Source organism: Pseudopodoces humilis, chromosome 9 (genome assembly GCF_049639895.1).
Source record: "Pseudopodoces humilis isolate 2021_Gansu_Grassland_sample_001 chromosome 9, ASM4963989v1, whole genome shotgun sequence".
NCBI classification, from domain to species: Eukaryota; Metazoa; Chordata; class Aves; order Passeriformes; family Paridae; genus Pseudopodoces; species Pseudopodoces humilis.
Genome location: NC_142208.1, coordinates 36,295,133 through 36,313,242, shown reverse-complemented (window position 1 = coordinate 36,313,242; position 18,110 = coordinate 36,295,133). Strand labels below are relative to the sequence as shown.

At 40.0% G+C, this 18,110-nt stretch overlaps 1 protein-coding gene across 10 annotated transcripts in view; it reads right to left on the bottom strand.

Annotated features, from left to right (window-relative positions):
• Positions 1-18,110, bottom strand: part of ALDH18A1 (aldehyde dehydrogenase 18 family member A1) — a 34,555-nt gene that overhangs the window by 6,580 nt on the left and 9,865 nt on the right. For 5 of the 10 annotated variants that reach the window (XM_014257732.2, XM_088059483.1, XM_088059482.1 and 2 more), the window contains exons 2-12: positions 17,697-17,803; positions 14,473-14,696; positions 12,836-12,985; positions 12,637-12,741; positions 11,176-11,334; positions 10,534-10,624; positions 8,748-8,872; positions 5,589-5,733; positions 3,908-3,981; positions 3,157-3,256; positions 2,477-2,697 (exon numbers count right to left, since the gene is read on the bottom strand). In XM_014257732.2, the coding sequence (XP_014113207.1) occupies positions 2,477-2,697; positions 3,157-3,256; positions 3,908-3,981; positions 5,589-5,733; positions 8,748-8,872; positions 10,534-10,624; positions 11,176-11,334; positions 12,637-12,741; positions 12,836-12,985; positions 14,473-14,696; positions 17,697-17,790 (1,488 nt within the window). In that variant the 5' untranslated portion in view covers positions 17,791-17,803. Of the gene's footprint in view, positions 1-2,476; positions 2,698-3,156; positions 3,257-3,907; positions 3,982-5,588; positions 5,734-8,747; positions 8,873-10,533; positions 10,625-11,175; positions 11,335-12,636; positions 12,742-12,835; positions 12,986-14,472; positions 14,697-17,696; positions 17,821-18,110 lie in introns of all 10 variants that reach the window. The other 5 variants (XM_005528857.3, XM_014257731.2, XM_088059481.1 and 2 more) reach the window with 3 other exon arrangements.

The following is an 18,110-nucleotide window of genomic DNA, read 5'->3' as shown; positions in this document are numbered from 1 at the left end:
TAAATGTGCTAGTTTCAGGAACAAACTTGAGTTTTCAGGGTACTATTGCCATGGGGAGACTACAGTGAACAACTCAGAGGAAGCTATGGACATAAGGCTTCACATGAATTGGATTGCTGTGTGTGCAATTACCCCAAGGAGAATAATTTTAGGAGCAAGAACTCTTGTCCCTAACCATTCCAGCAGAGACTGGAAAATATGCTCTTCCTATGAACAGGGGAAAACATTTTCATCATGCTGTCTAAAACAGCTATCACATATAGACAACACTTGCTCTATGTGTGGAGAAAAAAAAATATTTGAGACAATAAGCTCAGGATCATCTTTCCTTCCATGTTTATCACCAGAAGAAACTGACAGATATTGATGCCCTTCTGTTTAAGGTGTCAGATTTCACCTATTTAAGTCCAGAAAACAAGATGTTTTTGTTCTTTTCTACCTCAGAGTATGTCAGACAAGATAAAGCTCTTTTTCAAAACTTTTTTTACTTTTGTATCCTTTTTAGTATTCCTCATCCCAACTTTATTCACAATGGCCTCACAATTTGTCCACCTACTTAAAAAAAAGTTTAAGAGCATACGCTCCTTTGGGAAACAAAATCACCTCCTCTCCAGAATCTTTAGAATTAACAAACTCAGTATTTTAAGTTATTGTGCTGTATTACTCTCTTCTGGGTAAGATTATACGTATCATTATCATCACCTCTATACAGCACCACCAAACCTACACTTGTTAGAGTATCTATTCTATGTTGTTGAGATGTTGATGCCAAAATTAGCCAGGCTCACACCTAACAAGAAGTAAGCTTGGCACACTTTAGATCCTGATTCATGAAATAACTAGCCAGATACATCATTCCCTTTCTGGTATCAAATGGGTAATAATAATCATCACAATGCTTGATATTCTACCTCATTTGAAAAGAATATTGAAAAATAAGAAACACTTTAGAAAAACAGACTGAAGTATGACTGCCTGGGAAGTCTGCCTTACATAACTATCATGTATCTTTTTAAGTAATATAACTAGACATTAAAAAGCCATCTCACTGTATTTTAAAAGTACCTTCCAAGTATCTGCCCCTCCAGATCAGTATCACAAAGGAAAACTAAACAAATGTGCTTATTTAATAAAGAGGCATAAGATTAAAAGAAAGGCTTTGACCTGGTTTGAAAAAATAAAAAGAAAAAGATACCAAGAATTAAGATACAAAAATAAAATACTTGTGTGATTAAAAGTAGAACACAAGGTAAGGGGTTTCAAAATGGTGCAGTCTCAAAGACTAGTAGAACATGACTATGCTTCGGAGCAACAACTGGATTTGGTGGAATCTATACAAAACAGTCTCTGAAGGATGCTTGCAATTTCGCACTTGAAGTATTACAGGCAAACATGTTTGCATATGCTCATTAGAAGTTTCTATTAATCCAAACAAGCATGAGATGCAGTAGTAAACTAAGATGAGGGAACTGCTCCTCTCAATCAGAGACACTCCTACTATCAGGTACAGAAGGGGACATAAATCATGTAATTCACAGACTTATCAAAGATGATCCTCTGAAATTGCATCAGGAAGCCTGATGTGAGTATGAGGGCCGGTTGGCAAGAAGCAAAGCAACTACCAAGACAAGCTATCCTAAATCTGTAAAACAAAGCAGGGGAAGGGAAGGTAGCAAGAGTCAGTCTGATATAAATTTTAAGATACAGCCAAGAGAAAAGAGGAAGACATCAGCTATGCAAGGCAAGCAACCTGGGTTGAAGTCCAGAAAAAGAGATGCAAATTCAACAAGGTAACATACTGTTATCTGTAACAAACAGAGCTGGTAGTCAAGGGAGACTAGTGCCTTATTGTTTCACAGGAACTCTTCTTACAGCATACTCCTTTTCACTGTGAAATGGGGACTACTCACAAAAATCTGGCATGAATTACAAAGCTGTTCACTGGTTGAGCTTCACATGATCTTAAAGTGGCTGTGCCCATCATTTTGTACTCAAACACCTGCTCATATGATAGAGAAGGCCTCAATCAAGCTTCCTAGATACCTTAAGTTAATTGTGGGAAGAAATGTTGCTAATCAGGGTTTTTTTTGGTTTTAATTTTAAAATCTACTTCAGTTGCTCAGTAAAGTAGTTGGGAGTTAGAAAGTTAGACCAAGGTTGCCTCTGCAACATTAGTTCAGCACCCATACTTTCATGCATTTTATAATAGCATTTACTTATATCAACACTTCCACACAGTGCTGCAGAGGAAGGCATTTGCCCTTATCATACCTTCTTATTCTTGGCATAAGACAAATGATTAACTGAACACTGCAGAAATGAGTTCTGAAAACATCTCTGTATAAAAAATAGGGATGTCAACAAAATCAATTGTAGATCAATCCAAGCAAGAGTCCTTTGAAACAATACTTTTTGTAGTCTCTTGCTTGCTTGCCAACAGAAATACCCAACAGTGTAATCTATCTTCCTTACAAACCTGTGGAAGGCAGTCAGGACGAGACTCAAAGATCACGAGAAGGACACCAATTGGCACTGTCACCTGCTCCAAATCCAGGTCTTTTGCTATTCGAGTTCGTCGAATTACACGGCCAACGCTGTCCTGCGAGGATGCTGCAATCTGACGCAGACCAATAGCCAAGCTATTCAACTTTGAAGTAGAGAGACTTAGGCGCTTCAACAAAGGGAGTGCTAATCTCCCTAAAAGAAAGGAAAAGTTGTGATGACGATAGATTGGTCTTCCTAGGCTCAAGCGGAAGTGACTTAAACGAGTGCTGAACCTAAGAAAAATTAAGGTATTTCCCACACCCTAGCCTTCCCTTCAGAAACCAAACATTACATTATCCAGCCCAGAAAATACTCACCTTATGCATAACAGTAACAGAGATATCTGTTCAATTTTTATTTTTTTTTTTAACAACACACCACTTGGTGTTTTGCACTGCCTCAGTATCTTCTCTGATGAAGGCATCTGTTTTATGCAATGAAGGAAGCTACAGCTGTTTACGCTAACAAGCTCTCAAAGTCCTAGGTTCAATAATCTGTGTCAGCCATACTGCCCAATGCCAGGTGACAAAAGATTCTAGTTCTGCTCATTTGTCTTGAGGCACAGAGGGGTCCAAGATGACAGTATTACTATGGAAGGATTTGAAACAGTACCTTTATTTTCAGCCTCCTCTAAGTCCTTTTTGTTTGCCAAGAGAATTTCTTCTCTCTGGTCTGTTAGTAAGTCAGCAAGACGATAAATAATCTCTGCTCTCTGAAAGAAAAAAAAGTTTCTGAACTGACTTTTTACTCAAAAATCCATGCTGTTTGACATCTAGTTCCTATAGTCCCTTTATGTTCACCACATCCTCTCACTATCTTAACTCTTCTGATACTTGGCCAGCTGATTTTTCCAGTGTGCATCACATTGAAAAAGAAGACCGAACACTGCTTCAGCCTTTACCTTGTTTTTTATTATCTTGCTTTCCTTGCCCAGTCTTCTTCACCAAACTCACATGTCCTTCCTTTAAGAGCACCTTGTACTACATCATATCCATGCAGCTGCAGAGTAATAATTGTCTACAGCTCTGCTTTTGTTATACGTGTTGTATGCTAAACTCCACACAGGTGTGAATGGAGCAAGTTATTCCAGTCAATTCTTTAGTAGCTCTGGTCACAATCCACTTCTGTGTGTTACTTGAAACTATCAAAATTTTCATAAACTCCACATGAAAGTCCGTATTACTTTACAGCCCCAAGGAACATGATCTTATTGCTTTTCTCATCTTTAAGCAGACTACAATACAAACAATGAATCTGGCACAGGAATTCTTGTCCCAAGGGGCCCATTTATGTTATAAGTCTGTGTTGTAAAACTTGTCATACATGCACAGTATTTAACACTTTGGCCATATTGTTCTGTCACCTGCTCAGGCTGTAGAGCCGCCAAGGTCCTGCCACCAGCTCGAGCCATTTCAGCCTGCTGTTCTACAGTAGGGCCTGCAAAAAAACCCCAAAAATATGATATGCAGACAAAGTAACAGCACAGGCAGAAGTGAGTGCTAGCCCATTCGTCTTCCAATCCCTTGTTCAGAGCATGAAAGCTCTGAACTTAAACTGGGTACAGTTTTTAACAGACAAATTCAAGAAAAATGTTGTATCCTAAGACAGAAAAGTCTACACCTGACACAAAAATACAGTTATGGTCCCTACATAAAGAATCACCACAAAGTTTCTGCCTCTGTGTCACATCAAGTGTGCAGCATGTATCAAAAAGACCTGATGAAGGGCAAAAGAACAACAGGATACCTAAGTCTTATAGAAGGCTACTGAAAGAAAAGAGGCAAACTTTGAAAAGTTCAAGTATCCAGCTGAGGAATGTATGCACTGGAACACAAAAACAATAATGGAAGCCAAAACTCTAGTAACAGCTTGCAGAAACATTGCTTTCCCTTTGTGTCTCCTTGTATGCATTTTAGAAGCAAGTGCTGAAATTATATAAAACAGGCTGTGCTTCTGTTTCAAGTCACCATGTTCAGGTAGCATTTCTGCAAAGAATTCACAAGTAGCTCGTGGAAAAACTGCCATTTCTAACTCCTGAAATAGCCTGTAAACCAGGTGACTTGAGCCCAACTTCCATTTAAGAAGAGTCCCATGGAAATTGCCAGAGTAGAAATTATAGAGGTACAGTTGGAAGTGTAAGAAAAGAACTTGTGCACATGAGATTAATTAGATTAATATAAGACATCTTAAAACAGCTTTTTGAAGTGATATCATGCTTTACAAAATATGGCACATTTTAGTGTTCTTGGAGAAAAATTATGTATGTAAGCAGATGTACTTGATTTTTAAAAGTTACTTGAATTTCCAAAGTGTAGGCTTTGGAAGACAGAGATGCTTGGAGTAAACACCACAACAGTCCAAAGGGACTTCTGCTACTTACCATATCTGTGACTCAGAATGGGATCACAAGATTAAGTTTTACCGCCCATACCAACTTATTATAGTGGGGCTAACCAAAAAGGCACTTAAGCATAGGATGATTTAACATATTTATACAATAAATCCATTAAGGATTACTATACACAAAGAAAATCACTTGGCTTAAAGTGCAAGTCAAAAGTATCACTCCATTATCTATTCTGCTAAGGTCATGGATCATTGGTCTGATTTTATCCAGCAATTATTACACAATTCCAGCAATGCAGTGGCAGGAAAACATTCCTACCAGAAGACTGAGTTGTAAAAGAAATTAACGATAAAAAATAAACCTAAACACTACCTTAGTTCAGCAGCACATTCTATATCTATATTTTCACACTGAAATAATGGATATTTGATGGTAACTCTTAAGACTACAAAAGGCAAAACCTCTGCTCTACTCATTGCATTCTTCAAATGCAAGTCAGATACACCAGTTTATCAGCTGGTGGGAGGAAGAGCAGGGAATTCAGCAGTTTCTATCCCTAGTTTAAAAATACCTTTCAAATTCCATTTTGCAAGCAGAGGGTGGTTTCCCGGTTATTGCACAGCTCTAGACAAATTTTAACTCTAATTTTTCAGGAAATCTCTACAGCTGTTAAGGTACACATTAACTCTGTACTCACCTGCAGGTTTTACCTCTGAAAAAAAAGTTCCAACTTTTTTTCCTTCTACAATATCTGTGATGACATGACCTGAGATCTTGGGGTGGGTTCCATTTGCGATCACGACTGAAGTGCCTCCTTGTAGGGCCCACAGAGCTGCTTTCACCTACAGGAAAGGACAGAGCCAGTTGCAAGAGATTCACTGGTTATCTGAATCACCCCTCTCAACAAGACTTCTTGGTCCACTTTGATGTTGAGACTGATCGCTTATGCTTTCAAAAAGCATTCAACACACTTCAGGAATCTCTGAACTTCAGTGTTGGAATACTGACATTTGCTTAATCCTTCTATAATATGTTAAGTTTATATCAGGATTAGTTCCTTAATAAAGGTCCTTTGAAATCCCTGTGTACTGATCAGTCCTAAGATTAGCCTCTTTGCACATTTTTGAGCAGAATATGATTTCTCTCAAATCTCAGATGCTACCTGCTGAAGAGGTACTCCAGTGGTATTCTTCATTTCTTTTCCCAGTCAAAGTATGGGCAATACTATCCACTACTATACTTAATTATGTGTCATTTATTTAATTGCAAAAGCATCTCTGCTTACTCACTCCTAATACGGTTCTACAATTTGGTATTATAGTCCATAGTCACTATGAGACACAAATGTCAGATAGGCCTGTCACATCAAACTCGGCTACCAAAAGACCATCAGCTTCATTATTGCTCAAATTTCATGCTGAAAATTGAGATTTGTTCTTTGAGTCACCATCAGTTTTTTATTATCGATGCTACAGTTTTCCAAAAATGTGTCCTGGAGTGACTTTATGATACTGGTATCCCCAGTCGCCTGGTTTATGTTATATATTAAGTTCTGCACCTTTAAGACTGCCTCTGAGACTGAAGGGGGGAAGAAGTGTGCAGTTTGTGTTGAAGGAAAACATCACTCCCACACATCCCGCTCCTGGTCTGTGGTGCCTGCAGCACAGACAGACAGTGAGACACAGCTTCTCTTTTATGGTTAGTTAGTTTTTAGCTAGCTGAGGCAGAGGAGTTCCCTGGACTTTTTTCCTTTTTCCTTGGATCTGTTCAAACCTGCTTTGGGCTGAAAAACACCCAGACAAACCCCAGGAGCTCACGCCTGTGGTCCACTGGGGCCTGGGCCTCGGCACTATCCAGCGCTGGAGGGACTGATAAGAACCTGAGCGAGCCAAGCTACACCACATGAAAAGGACTTTTCTTCCTGGATTTGCCATCCCATCAAACAGTGAGAGGTTTTATTGCTTAATATTATTCAATTTCGGTTAAATAAACAGTTTTTTCCACTTCTCTCCAAGGAAATCTCTTTTTCCCAAACCAGTTGCGGGGAGGGGTTGTTTGAATTTTGCTTTCCTGGGGGAACCCCATTTGGAGGCTCTCTCCCAAATTTGCCCTAAACTAGGACAAAATGCCAATTACCTTCTCAACTGAAGCAAATTTTTGTTACAACACCTGCATCAAGATTTGCCTCTGAGACTGAAAAGATACCAAGTAACTCTAACAGATTATTTCTATTGCAATAAAGGTACTCTGACCTTGGCAGCTTTACCTTCAGTATCTCGAATTGTTTAAACTATCCTAGAAGCTAGATAAGGGAAAGTTATTTCTGAATAAGCTTTGTACATCCATAGTTACAAATGCCTCCTCCTTTTACCACCTTCCAGTCCATGCTCTGATACTTAGAGTGTGCATTATCTAATTCTTCAGAAAAGGGAATAATCAGTAACCTAACTAGTGAAGAATTTTATTTTAGCCTTTTCCTGCTTTGGTTTTTACGGACAACTTTCCAGATATGTCCCAGGGAAACCTGCAGCAATTAATACCACAGCAGTGCGTATCTCAGCCTCATGAGAGGCATATGCTGAAGTTGCACAAGATACCCATGTGTGCACAACACACCCAGCAATGAATACTGAGACCACCTGACTGACATAGCAATAAAACCCATTACCCCTCTCACCTCTACTAATCTTGCACTCAAAAACTGAAGTACCTTGGTCTCCAGCAATATATCCTTCAGAAGCAAACTGTACATTGTACAAACACAGAAAGGAGAAGGAGGTACCATATCAGATTTAAGAGATGGGGATTCCCAAAGTCTTTGAATTATCACATAAGAAGGAATTGAGGACTGATTCTTACTTTAATTTAAAACACTAAAATACAGTTCCAAATGTCACCGTTCAAAATCTATTGGAATGTAATTCTTTATTTGCTCTTTTCAATTCACATGCTTTTCTTTTGCTAAAAGAAAAGCAAAAGGAACCCATATACCATTTCAGGATACTCAAAGAATTCCAGCTGAGGCTGGAAAGGATCCCTGGAAATCATATAATCCAACTGCCTGCTTAAAGCAGGGTCAACCAGAGCAAGTTACTCAAGACACCATTCAGTCAGGTTTTGAACAGCTCCAAACAGAGAATCCACAGGCTGTCTTGGCAACCTGCTCCAGTGCTTCAGCAACCTCATTGTAAAATTCTTACATTTCAGTTTAATCACTTGGGCATTCTGTACCCATGGCCTCTTGTCTATTCCCTGGACACCACTGAGAAGAATCTGCTTCTGCCTTCTCTAAACCCTTTGTTCAGCTACTTATACCCAAATCTTCTCTTTTCCATTGTAAACAATCCTAGCTCTCAGCCTTGCTTAGTGTGACAGTGCTCCAATTCTTTAATCATATTATTCATGGCTCTCTGTTGGTTTCACTGTAGCACGCCATGTCCTTCCTCTATTGCAGTGTCTAGAACCAGACACAGCTCTACAGATGTGGTTTTGCTAGGGCTGAGTAGGTGAAAGCAATCATTTTCCTTGACCTGTTGGCTGTGTTCTTTTTCATACAACACAGGATACTGTAGGCCTGCTTTGCCCAAAGGCCATATTGCTGGTGAACATTCCATTTGGCACCTACCAGGACCTCTATGCCCTTTTCACTGAACGTGCATTCAAGGCAGTCAATTCTCCAGCCCGTACTAGTGTCCCTGGGCATAAGACTCTGCATTTCCTTTTACTACACTCCTGAAGTTCCCACCTCCCCCCTCCTGTAGCCTGCCAAGATCCATCTAACAGCAGCACAAAGCACAATCATCTCATGTAGCTCCCTTTCCTTCTCGATTATGAATCAAATGTTCCATATTTCTACCTTGGCTTCCATGCCACCCATTCCCACTCGGGATTTGGTTCCAAATGTTACAGACTGCTGGTCTCCTGGGTAGAATATGTCAATAAGCTTTGCATCATCAGACCCTGGAGGGCTGTCAAAGAGTCCTGAAATAAATAGTAAAAATCAGTTATATACTCTCATGTCCAAAGCTCACTCATGAAAAAAGAAAACAACAACAACAAAAACCCAACAACAGCAAACCCAAAAAAAACCCCAACAAAAAAAACCCCACCACAACAACAAAAATCCTATGAAAACAACCAACATGAGGCTAAAAAACTGTGTTCCACTTTATAGGATTTAAAACTTCCACTGAACCCTTCTTTTTGTGGGACTGAAAGCACAAAATTCTTAACTGGCAGACCCAAAAGGTATTGCTTTATTGAAAGCCTAAAAATTAAGAAACCAAAAACCCACATGCTGAATAGCAGCAAGCAAACTGGGAGGTAATGACATTTAGTTGAGATCGGAGTCTGTTTGCAGCTTTTAGAAGTTCAAAATCAGGGCTTACATACACAAACGCCCAATTGAAATGCAAAGAATAATCCTCCTCACGATAGACTCAGATGATATTCCTGAATGGTGGGTTGCACAGTGAGAAAACAGGCAATTCAGAAACATGTAAAAAGGGTAACTATTGCATTCTACTAAGAAGGAACACAACACTACAGACATACTTTTATCAGCTTTTTTTAAAATCAAATAATTTCATGTCACTACAGTTGGAGATGAATGACACTTTGGTTTACCTAACATATTAAACTTCACCTCTGCCATTACACTTCCCAGAAATTCTATGTGCACAAACACTGCCACAACAAATTAGAGGGCACAAGTGCAGTCTATCTGTGCCCACCCTTGATAGCTCGTGAAGTAGAGGACATCTTTCCATAAACAAATTGTCACATTGAATGAATAAGCCTGGAGGACAGGTGTACAAATCTTTTGACTATTGCTTTTATGAGTTGTTCTAAGACAGTCATTTCAACCAGAATTAATCATGAAACCTGACTGCATCTGCTGAAAGAAACTGTGCTTATGGAAAGATACATCTTTCCTCCTCAGGACCTCAAGCATGTGCTGAAGGCCAGGATCTACTGAAAGAAATCCATCTGGAGAAGATGAAAAGAATACATGACTTAAGGTGATGTGGACTGCATCGATCTGAAACTGTACCCACTACCCTCGTCTCTCTAGAAAAGCAAGTTTAACATCCACAGGTGACAAGCTTATGTCACAACAGCACAGCTCTGAAGACTAGAGAGCAGTGTAAGCCAGAAGTAAGGGGAACAGAAAAAACTAGCAAGAGCCAGGTATCTGGAAAGCAATGACCAGGACTTGCAATATACCAATAATTCACTGACAGAACCTGCTGCCAGAAGAAACAAACTATTGTAGAATAGTATTTGGTTTATACTTCTGATTCAAGACACATAGCTTTCATCCTGCATACTATTCCTGACTCCATCATACACCTAAGAGAAGCCAGCAGAAGTACCATAGTATATGTGGTATTCTGGGATCTGGAGTAGGTCTCAGGTTCACATGCATTCTCACCCACCCAGATTCAACAGTGTGTCAGACAGTGTTTGGCTTATGCCACAGTATCAACATAAGGTATAGGCCTTAAGGAGTTATTGTAGTACATTGCAATTGCCCTTGTAAGAGAGATGAACTGAAGAGATCAGTAAAAGAGGAAAAGAGGTTGGTTTGATAGTCTGATGTGCTTCACTAAAAACAGAAATTAAAGAAGCTACTCACAAACCTTCTACATCTGAAAGAACAATCAGGAGATCAGTTTTCATTTCCACAGCCAGTCGTGCTGCCAGACTGTCGTTATCCTTCACACTAATTACCTGCAATACACATGCACATCAGAAGCAGTGAATAGTGCGAGGAACTAAGAAATATATGGTGCCAACATAAAAAGGCAATCTACCTCAGCACTAACAAGTCCTTCTGAGCTACTTTTTTCACACCCACTGGAAACTTCAAAGGTGATCTTTGTGTGAAAGTACATATGCTTCAGTAACGTGGTATCCAAATGACAAGCAGTGTCATCAGTTCTTGCATTCTCCACATTAGTGCCTAGTGACAGGGCAAGAGGCACTAACTGATGCTCTTTCAAGAAGGGGTGCTGGATTAGATGACCTGCAGCAGCATGCTTGCTTTTGGTAAAGCAGACAATATTTGCCCTGGTGTCACCCCACAACACTGTATCATGCCAAATACAGATAAGTCAACAGAGCCTTCCAGTACCCTCTGTCCACATACTAATTCTGTATCTTTGTTTCTCTGCTGTAGATTTCAGAGGTCCCCAGTTATGGCATTAGTCAACTACACATTAGCGCTGCACCATCTGCAAGCAGGACCCACCCCCCCCACCTCCTTGCAATACTTTACCCACATTTACCCCCTGCAGATCACTGTTGGGCTCTGGAGGTGGAACAACTGCATCGTTAGTGTTAATTATAGGGACAATATTCATCCTTAAAAGCTCGTGTAATGTTCCATTTAAGTTGCGACGCTTCTGTTCATCATGGAAATCCAGATTGGTGACTAAAATCTTAAAGAAAGAAAGAAACTACTCAGCCTACCTTTCTTGTAAGAACATCATATAAACTTATGTATTAACATGTCGTAACAGAGCAGTCATGCTTTTTGGATCTTTAAGGAAACAAAAGCTACATTTAAAAGATATAGAATACAAGTGAGAAATATTCTTTGCACAATATTATCAGGTTTATTCCACTGAAGCCTGTAACGGCTTATCTCAAGCTGGTAGGTCACACACTCCAAGAATGAACTTGAAAAAAAAGATTGCAATCAGAACATAAATGCTCATGTTAACTACTAAGACCCTGGACAATTCAATAGATTGCTCAAGACACTGCCTTTCCAGTTTTCCTCCCACTTTAATGTTCGTACTTGTAGTGAGCAGAAGGGATGCTTTATATCAAGACTTTTCTCCCACTCACTAGAACTCACTTGCTCTTCTGAAACAATCTTGCATCCTGCAAGCAGATAGCACCCCTTTCTTTTGGTGTTTTAAGACAAAAAACACTCAAATGTCTGCTCTGGAAAGACTTCTTTTGTTTTCACTCTGTCATTGGACATTTGAGAACTAAGCAAACAACTCCACCACATATTTACAACAGCACTTGGAATCAATGTGTATGCTAAGTTTTTTGGCATGGACAATTTAATATCAAAGGAATGATAGTTGTCTACAGATTTAAATAAGATGACAATCCAGCATGACCTATAGTGGTTTTCAGGGGTATTATAAACAATTTGGCCATATTGGCTATACCATATTACAGTAAGAAGTTCCTCTGAGAAGACTTCATACTAAGCTCCTAAATTCACTGAAAATGTCTAAACAAATAAGGCATAATAGTTAACGCAATTCCATACTTTCAGGGTATCTAAGATAAACAAAGCCTGTTTAAGGCTAGTTCAACTGATACAGTTACAGCTTTCAGTGTAAGATGCAGGCCAGGGACACCATCACCCACAAATTGGACAAGTTCGAAAAGCAGATGGGCAGCAAATTCTGAAGTGTGGATATGCACTTCCGCCAGCTTTACAGAATGTGTCACAGTTTAGTCACTTGCAGTTTTTAAACCCTCAATTTGGACCACCAACTACAGCTTTTGTGAAGAGATTTTAACAGACCCTCCCTGCTATAAAAGAGTGGGACACATCTGAATCTCAAAAAGAAAAAGAGCATATTCATTTTATTTTGACAATAGATAACTCAGTTTCAGAAATATTTATCAAGGCACTCTTGTATAAGCTACCATTTATGTGGCAATAATAAGCTCCAAAAGTAGCAAGTCAGTCTAGGAAAGAAGGAACACCTTACTTGAGCTGCACAGATACTGTACTGTGTAAACATGGCCTCATACAGAGCCATTAGTCCACTCTGCCCAGCTGCTGCACAGGCTCGGGCCTCCAAGACTGGAATAGCCTACAAAGACAAAGAGCAGCTGTTAGGCAGTGACTTGAAGATGTAGCTAGTACCCAACGCTCAAAGAAAAGCAGGAGTGCCACCAGCCTCTCACCATATCTTTTAGCTGACTCTGGCCTGAATGAAGTGCTTGCCTCACGCTCTGAGAAAGCAAGATCTCATGACGCAACCGCTGCTTTCCAAAAGCTACAGCCCCACTAGTGACAATCATCATCTCTCGGCCCTGATTTTGCAGCATTGAGACCTGTAAGTACAGGAAAAAAAAATAGGGCATGGTGTACGATCAGTGAGAGCGAGATAGTCCTGGCTACTATAACCTTATGCTCACAAATTCCTGCTGACACACTTTGATTTCTCTATGGATGCACAAAGCAAGGCAATCACCCTTCACGATATGTCTGCACACCTTCCCAGCCACCTGGGAGCTATGCCACGGACTGCATGCAATCTGTAACTTCTCATAAACGTTTTCACAATACCAGCTTTTATGACAGAAAAATGCTTGAATCCATCCATTCCCAAAGCTACCATTATACAGTAATTTTGAATTCTAGAAGTGAAGAAGCCAGCTCTCAATAGTAAAGCTTTCGATTACTTCCTCCTTACATGTATCTGGCCAGATTCCTTTCAAAGCCCCAAAGCTAAATGTCTTACATTAACTTAATATATTATGTTAACTTCACTTCCCAGAAAGGACATGTCCAATGCTCACCAAGATAACCCTTTCATTATGCAGAAGAAATACATGAGCTGATCCCATCAGTTTTTCCTACAAGTAATGAGGTTTCAGGCTTTTCTCTGGAGGAGCTCTGCAAATGTTCAGGTGATCAAGAAGGGTTGATTCGTTTTGCAGAGTTCACATACTTCAGTGCCACCTTCCCACTAGAGACAACAAATGCCCCAGCCATGTCTTATTTACTGCACAAAAATCTCACTGTGTAAACCCTCCATACTGGGTTTGGTGAAGATGGAGTTAATGTTCTTTACAGGGGTCTGTATGAGACTGTGTTTCAGATTTCAGTTGTAAAACAGTTTTGGTAACATTGCAATGTGTTGCCTATTGCTAAATAGTGCTTGCACAGCATGGAAGCCTCATCTTTCCCCCATGCTGAGCAGCACCTGCACAGCCATCAAGGCCTTCCTTGTTCCACTATGTCCCATTCCAGCAGGTAGGCTAGCAGCTGGGCACAAAGTTCAGAGAATATGCATTTGAGACAGCTGACCTTAAACTGGCCAAATGGATTTTTCACGCACAGTAATAGTCACACAATAGAAAAATGCAGGAGGTTGTCTTCCAAGGTGGCCACCACTCAAGAACTAGCATGGCACTGGTCTGCTTGTGTGAGGTAGTGATTGCCATCACTGATTTCTTTTCCTCTCTCCTTGACTTATTAAACTATCTTTATTTCAACCCAAGAGTTTTCTTAGTTTTGGTCTTCCCATTTTCTTCCCAATCCCACTGGTAGTGGGGCAGAGGTGAGGGAAGCAAGTAAGAATCTGTGTGGATGTTTAGCTGGTATGTCAGGATGAACCCACCACACCTTCAAAAACAGTATACTGAGTTACATGGCTTATAGTACTACAGCATAGGGAGCTGGAAAGGGAAAGGCTGACACATTGTTTTAAAGAGTATCGATACTTTACTGATGGTTTACTGCAATCTTCTGCAGCATCCAACAGCCACTGAGAACCTGAAGTTAACACAAATTTTCAATCACAGTTTTCAATTACCTGCTCTACAATAGAAGCCAGCCTCCCAAGGGCCAAGCCACACTCATCCCCTCGAGTAACAACAGCACTACCCAGCTTTACTACAATCCGTTTTGCATGCTTCAGCTCACTGCGGTGCGCAAACGATTTTCCATGTGCACGGCTGAGTGGCACAGTGATAAATGGAATGTTGCTCCAACAACGGACGGATTCACTCCTTAATCTTTGGCTATGGCAAGGGAGATCTGTGGAGAAAAAAGGAAAGGAAAGGGAAAGGGAAAGGGAGAGGGAGAGGGAGAGGGAGAGGGAGAGGGAGAGGGAGAGGGAGAGGGGAAGGGAGAGGGAGAGGGAGAGGGAGAGGGAGAGGGAGGGGGAGAGGGAGGGGGAGGGGGAGAGGGAGGGGGGGAGGGAGAGGGAGAGGGGGAGGGAGAGGGAAAGGGAAAGGGAAAGGGAAAGGGAAAGGGAAAGGGAAAGGGAAAGGGAAAGGGAAAGGGAAAGGGAAAGGGAAAGGGAAAGGGAAAGGGAAAGGGAAAGGGAAAGGGAAAGGGAAAGGGAAAGGGAAAGGGAAAGGGAAAGGGAAAGAACAGTTTTAAATGTTTGATTCAGACTTTTAACCCTTCACAACACACACTTCCAATTGAGAAGTTACAATTGAGTAATTGAGAATGAGAAACTAGCTTCCAATTCATCAAAACAAAGTGCCGAACAGGAGCATCTGAGCAGCACTAACCATCCCTAAGGTACAGAAGGCAATATCCCATGCATCACAGAGCTCTGACTCTGGGAATCTAGAAGACCAAACTGAGAGACACTGTAAAAGAGCCTATATAGCTAAAACCTCAAGGACTAGTTGTAAAAACAATCTTCTTTGCCTTGCCTCATTAGATACATTTAAGAGAGTTTTCCTGTCTGAAGAAGCACAGAAAGCCTGACTGTTAGAAAAGAAATAGAGCTTTTACAACATCTCTAAACCAGGTATTTTTGCACATTGCTCAGCTAGGGAGAATTGAAGGGGCATGACAAACATACGAACTCGAAGTTGCATGGTGGTGCTCAAGGCCTGGAACAGGCCTCCTGCAGATGTGTTTGTGCTCCAAGCCTGTCTATGTTCAGGAGGCATTTGGACAACGCCCATAGTGTGCTTTAGCTCTGAGCAGTCCTGAAGCCTCAGGCTGTGGAACTAGGTGACCACTGTAAGAGTCTTAAAACTAACTATTCTATTCTAGTCAATCCTAAGCAATGTATCATCTGAAGATGCAGAGGCTTCTTTACAAATCAGTAAACTGAATCCTATGCCATGGTTAGAGTTACCCAATTATATTTCATATGATCAGCATCTCTAATTTTGGTGCTTTGTAATACATAATAGATTCATTTATAAGTTAAAGTGATTATTCTTGGTGCTGCTGGAGAAAGATGGGAATGAACATTGTGCTACATAAAAAAAAACAACTTTTAATTCAACAATGTTTTAATTAAATAAATCCTTCCCTCATTATACACACAGAAAAAGTTTAAGTGACTAATCGTAAGTGCTGCACTTACATGTCACATATAAAAAAAACCAGAAAATGGAATTTAGAGAGGAGTTTCATTTGCCCCAGTTTTCACTGGGAATACTTGTGAATACTTGTGAATCTAAATAAGGTCTACAATACATAGGAAAGACTGGGCAAAGGAGTACAATTTGACTGTTGTTTCCAGCATTAGAACTTACTACTTAGTACTGCTATTTAGTATTTGCCTAACCTACACAGTATAACCAGAAAGGAGTTTATTTCCAGTTTTCTTGGCTTCAGGGTTTAGAACATTCTAAGAAGGTAGCTGTCGAGAGATAACCAACAAAGAGGTATCTGAAAAGAAATAATTTACTTTTTTTAAGAAAAATAAGGGAAAAGACAAGAGTTCCAGAACAAGCAGAGCATTCAATTCATCCCCACTGAAGTCCTAATCATCAATCTTGCTCTATGACTGCATACATCTACCTTTTTTAGTTATTTACACTGGACTGAGGTGTGACATCGGCTCCCACTTTACACATGCAAAACATTTCTGGAGATGCAAGCCCATTAACTTGCTCCACATTCAATTAGGGAGGAATTGACACAGCCATCCAGTCCAGGTTTTGGACAAGTAAGCTTAAAGGCATTCCAGTTTTTAATATCCCATACCTGTCAACAGTTACACTTCCTTAATAAAGAAACGGACACACATGAAACATACTTAAGTATCTGGCACTGCAGATCTTTCTATGTAGCCTGCACAAGGCTTGCTTCTCAGAAGTAAAGAAGCAGAATTTCAAAATATACAAGGTGAACATAACAGAAAAAAGCCATGGAGAACAAACAGAAAACAGTGGAGAACAAAAAACCCCCTGTGATAAATGATCACTCCAGCATTAGATCACAACTGATGAAGTGACAAGAGTCGTTCCACTGCTGGATACTGTCAATACTTAGGAACAAACTTCTCATAGTTAGCATTGTGAAAATTATTGACTTCAGAAAATGAGACACATTTAGAAATATTACAAATACAGAAGTCAACAGAGCTGTAGCTCATAAATAAAAAATTTAGAATTTTCAAGATTTTAACATCTAATTCATATAGTTATTAATAACAGAGAACTGTTAATACGCAGACCAGTGGGAAATTAATCTTGCATGCAATGGCAAACAGCTACTCTCTTGATCTAATAGAGTTTATCTATCCTTAACTTTAGTATTTCAGACCACTAAACAAGCAGACACTGAATGGTTCTCATAAATTAGGTTTTCAGGAAAGAACTATTTACAGGGCACCTACGTAATTACACTCAGGTTTCCTGCATGCACCTTTCCAGTTGAATTTAATCCAAGTAAATTTGAGTTTTGCTGTTTGCTTTACTCAAGATATCTGAAAATGCAGATGGGGGAGCAGACATAATCAGATCTTGTTTTCCAGGAATGTATGAGGTGGAAATAAAAGCAGTTTTTACAGCAGCAGCACTTTTACAACTAATTATTTTTCCTTGAAATGCATGCCAGAATGAAAAATACACAAACTCGGACATCCAGCCGAATATTACTGAGTTAAAGGAAAAGGCAACACTGGGAAAGTAGAACTTCAACTACAGTTCACTTCAGAGGTTGTACATTTTGAATGATGTTAATGAGATGATTTTCCTTCCGAATAGAAAAGAGCATAGACATGCCCAGACACATACTGACCAACATTTTAGAATGTGTGCTTTCTCTCATACATACATAAACGGGAAATGGCTGCGATGGCATGTGGCGGTAACACAAAGCACCATCCAGGGGAACGGACAAGAGGGCTCAGAGCAGCTCGACACAACATTCTGAGATGCCTTCTGCAAATCAAGGATATCTGCAAGTTAAAATGGAGGAAGGGGGGAAACTGGTTAAATAGCAATTACTTTCTATCTGTATTTCTCTCCTTGCCCACTCCCCCAGTCCAATTCTTCTTTGTCCTGTATCATCTCAATACAATTTCCTTTGCCCACTCTCCATTGTGCAGAATTTGCACACAGACTATGATATAGAAGAACTGAAGGCCTCTCTTCCCTACCTGCTTTAAAGGTAAAGAATAAAACATGGCTTCCTGAGAACTGAAAACACTATTAGTGAATGTACCTACAATGGATAAAAGTAATTTTT